The sequence below is a fragment of the Mus pahari genome, chromosome 12, assembly GCF_900095145.1.
Source record: "Mus pahari chromosome 12, PAHARI_EIJ_v1.1, whole genome shotgun sequence".
Classification (NCBI taxonomy): domain Eukaryota; kingdom Metazoa; phylum Chordata; class Mammalia; order Rodentia; family Muridae; genus Mus; species Mus pahari.
The window spans coordinates 51,315,781-51,319,174 of record NC_034601.1 but is presented as its reverse complement, the minus strand read 5'-3'; the positions used below and the strand labels follow the sequence as shown (position 1 = coordinate 51,319,174).

Genomic DNA, 3,394 nt, shown 5'->3' with positions numbered 1-3,394 from the left:
CAGCAACTATTACATAATGACTCTCTTTCTTCATCTACCAAGTTGGAAAATGATACTGAAACTACACTGCGCATAGCTAATGGGGAGCAAGGAGGTGAAGAGCATGAAAATGCTTTGAAAAGCCCCAAGTGCTATCTATACTTATGGAAGAGTAATGTTCATGTTTGTGGTCTCCCGGCTAGGGCAGTTTGGTTTGTGTTTGTTTGTTTGTTTGTTTGTTTTTCTCTTCTCACAGGATTTCCCAACTTAGGGGCTTCAGTGCACCTCCTCTAGGAGATCCCCTGGCAAGTTGGCAGAGTATTGGGATTATTTTTATAGTCAATAATGTTAGATGGAGAAAACAAATATAGAATCATCATTTCAGAATCTGAAAAGACACCTCATTCAGTCAAAATGTGGCCAAGCTGTACTGGTACAGAGCCATGACGGATACATCTACACCATCACTCCTGTATCTAAGGCTCAGGGAACATTGTGAAAGAAAAGGCTGAAAAACTGTATGAGCCAGAAGACCAGGGTGTCTGCTTCAAGATTGTGACTTCTATAAATGACAGGGCCCTATAAGAGTCTAACAATATGGTCACTTAAGTGAAACCAGCAAAATGACACCAGTTGGCAATCCTAAGGGGATGGGGGAAGGCTCACAAGGCTCCAAGTGCTAAATGAAGAGCCACAGGTGTATAATGGCCACAACAAGAGGAATAATCTGTCTTCTCCAGGGACAAGCTCCATAATAGGCTATCTAGTGCCAATCTGTCAGTCCAATCTCACACACACACACACACACACACACACACACACACACACACGAGAGCAAAGCTAAATGGACTCACCCGGTTGTAATTACATATATATATATATATATATATATATATATATATATATATATATATATACATGGGAGGAGGAGGGAAGGGGGAAATTATGTGAATACAGTACTCATATATGAAATTCTCAAAATATAAAAGAAATGTTTTAAAAGAAATCTGCAAAGCCAGGTGGTGGTGTGGGCATACCTTTAATCCCAGAACTCAGAAGGCAGCAGCAGGTAGATCTCTGCGTTTGAGGCCAGCCTGCTCTACAGTCAGCCAGGACAACACAGGGAAACCATGTCTCAAAAAAAAAAATATATATATATATATATATATATATATATATATGCTTAATATATATGCTTAATTTTTTTTTCCTTTCCTAGTTGTATTTTACATCAGTAAAAGAATTAAGTCACAAAAGAATAAAAGTATAAACACACTTAAAATAATTTTCAAATAGGTAACCTTTCTTCCATGGTTTACACCTATTACACTTTAGAAAAGTGTACATATATTTAACAAATCAATTTAAAGTCAAGAATTCCAAAGCAACTTTAAAATTCCTATTTTTAGTCTAATGTCAAAAATTTGTAAAAATTTGCCAGGAGGGCTGGATTACCAACATCATAATCACTCAGGCGTTATGGCTGGAAGTAGCGGGCGTCTCTGCAAAGGCCACTCCTGTGCTGAGACAGAGGCTGGGGACATAGCCAAAAGCAACCAGAGCTCCATCACTTTGTGTGCTGGTTGAAAGGTCTTAAGTCAACTCTACAGCGTGAACCCCCACTTTGCCTCTGCCCCTGTGAATCTCCACTGCTTGGTGGACTAACTCAGACGTATGCAGCGGTTCCCTTCCCTCCATCAACCGAAACTACTATGTAGGTCTGCCATCATCAACCAGCACAGACAAACATGATGAAGATAACACATGGGACATCGGACCACCAAGAGAATGACAGTTTGATAACTAGAGTTTCGTTTCAAGATGTGTATCTGCCACACAGACCATCTTACAGTCCTATGAATTCTAGATATTAAGTCTGAAATCAGCACAAAGCAATTCAACTGAAATGCATGAGACTTCCATTCGCCTACATGCTACATTGCTGATTTAAAACCCTGGTTTGTTAACCATTTAAGTTCAGGAGTGATTTGCTGAGACAAGTGACATTTACTGAAGCTGTTATATTTGTTTTTTATGGTCACATGATGAAAACCACAGGAGTGTTATAGGACAGATACTTATAAAATTATATATTTTGGTATATTTGTTTAAACTTACTAACTGCCTGCCAACCTAAGCCAGCACTTTTTTAAAACAATAAAAACATAACAACAAACATGAGGTTCTTAGGAAGGCCATAGCTTTGGGACAGCTAGATCCAGACCAATGGACCTGCTTATGCTGATGGTCCATTTGCAGGGCTTGTCTATTTGCAGGGCTTTATGGCCACAGCATATTCTTCACTCATGGCACACATGACAGACACCTGCACATCTTCACCTGCATTGTATTTCCCTTCTATTTCTTTGCCCAGTTCACCTTCTGGCAGCTTAAGATCCTCACGGACTTCGCCAGTTTCTGTCAGCAGGGAAAGGTAACCATCCTGAATGCATATGAGTTGATAATCATTTCTCTTAATATTTGGAACATCCATGTTGTGAGTAGAAGGACAAATGTCTTCATATTTTTTGCCAGTGAAAATGTCAATTCCAACAAGGTGTACCTTGGCATGACCATGCTTCCCAGTCTTGGAAGTTGACATCTCCACGATTTTGCATGGTCGCCCTTTGAGCACGACGAAGCCGTTTTTGCGCAGGGCTGAGCACTGCATAGGATAAGTGCTGGAAGCCCCTGCATCTCCAGTAGTGAAATCAATTTCGTCTGCCATGGTGGGCTGGGGAGATGTGCGGGTTTTCTGAGGGAACTTCCGGCCCCGCACCGCACGCCTTTGCTGCGTCCGCCGGTCCCTGCGGCTGCGGCGGCGCTGGCGGCCGCGGCTGGTCCAGGAGACGGGTATATGCTTAATTTTAATGATCCACAATTTCTGGAACACAAATGGATAGAAAATACTTTTATGCATAACACCTTTTAATATCCCAGGAGTGGAGTCCTACAGAGCATCATTATTGTCCAGAGGGAATAGGAAATGTGATGTTCATCTCAATGAGGTGCTTACTGTAATAGGCTAGGTCCATTTCCTCATCAGTCCTAAATTTTAATGTATGAGTACACCCATTCATAGTGGTATTACCTTTAAAAATTATGACCCCTACTTTTAATTCCCAGAACCCCTTAAAAAGATCCATATTTCTGAACTAAAAAGGATATCTAACATACTCACTATTTATTATTTTTAGACATAAGCCTATATTTTATTTGCCATGAAAAGAATAGAGAAAAATGCATTCTGGAATCTTTAAAATGTGTAGCATGAAAAGGCTCAAAAGGAAAGAAATCACCAAATATGTATTAGACTGAAGGGTGTGCTAGTGTTTTTTTTTTCTTTTCTTTTTTTATTATTTTCTTTATTTACATTTCAAATGCTATCCCGAAAGTTTCCTATACCCCTCCCCCC

General features: G+C 40.1%; 1 protein-coding gene across 1 annotated transcript; it reads right to left on the bottom strand.

Annotated features, from left to right (window-relative positions):
* Positions 1–1,416: 1,416 nt before the first annotated feature.
* LOC110329930 (eukaryotic translation initiation factor 5A-2) lies at positions 1,417–2,827 on the bottom strand. Its single transcript, XM_021209872.1, has one exon. It carries the CDS (start codon positions 2,705–2,707, stop codon positions 2,246–2,248), a length of 462 nt encoding a protein of 153 aa, XP_021065531.1. The 5' UTR covers positions 2,708–2,827; the 3' UTR covers positions 1,417–2,245.
* Between the last annotated feature and the right edge of the window lie 567 nt (positions 2,828–3,394).

What these genes read in the sequence shown, in the direction of transcription:
- LOC110329930 (XM_021209872.1), bottom strand. Translation starts at nt 2,707, where the DNA reads ATGGCAGACGAAATTGATTTCACTACTGGAGATGCAGGGGCTTCCAGC.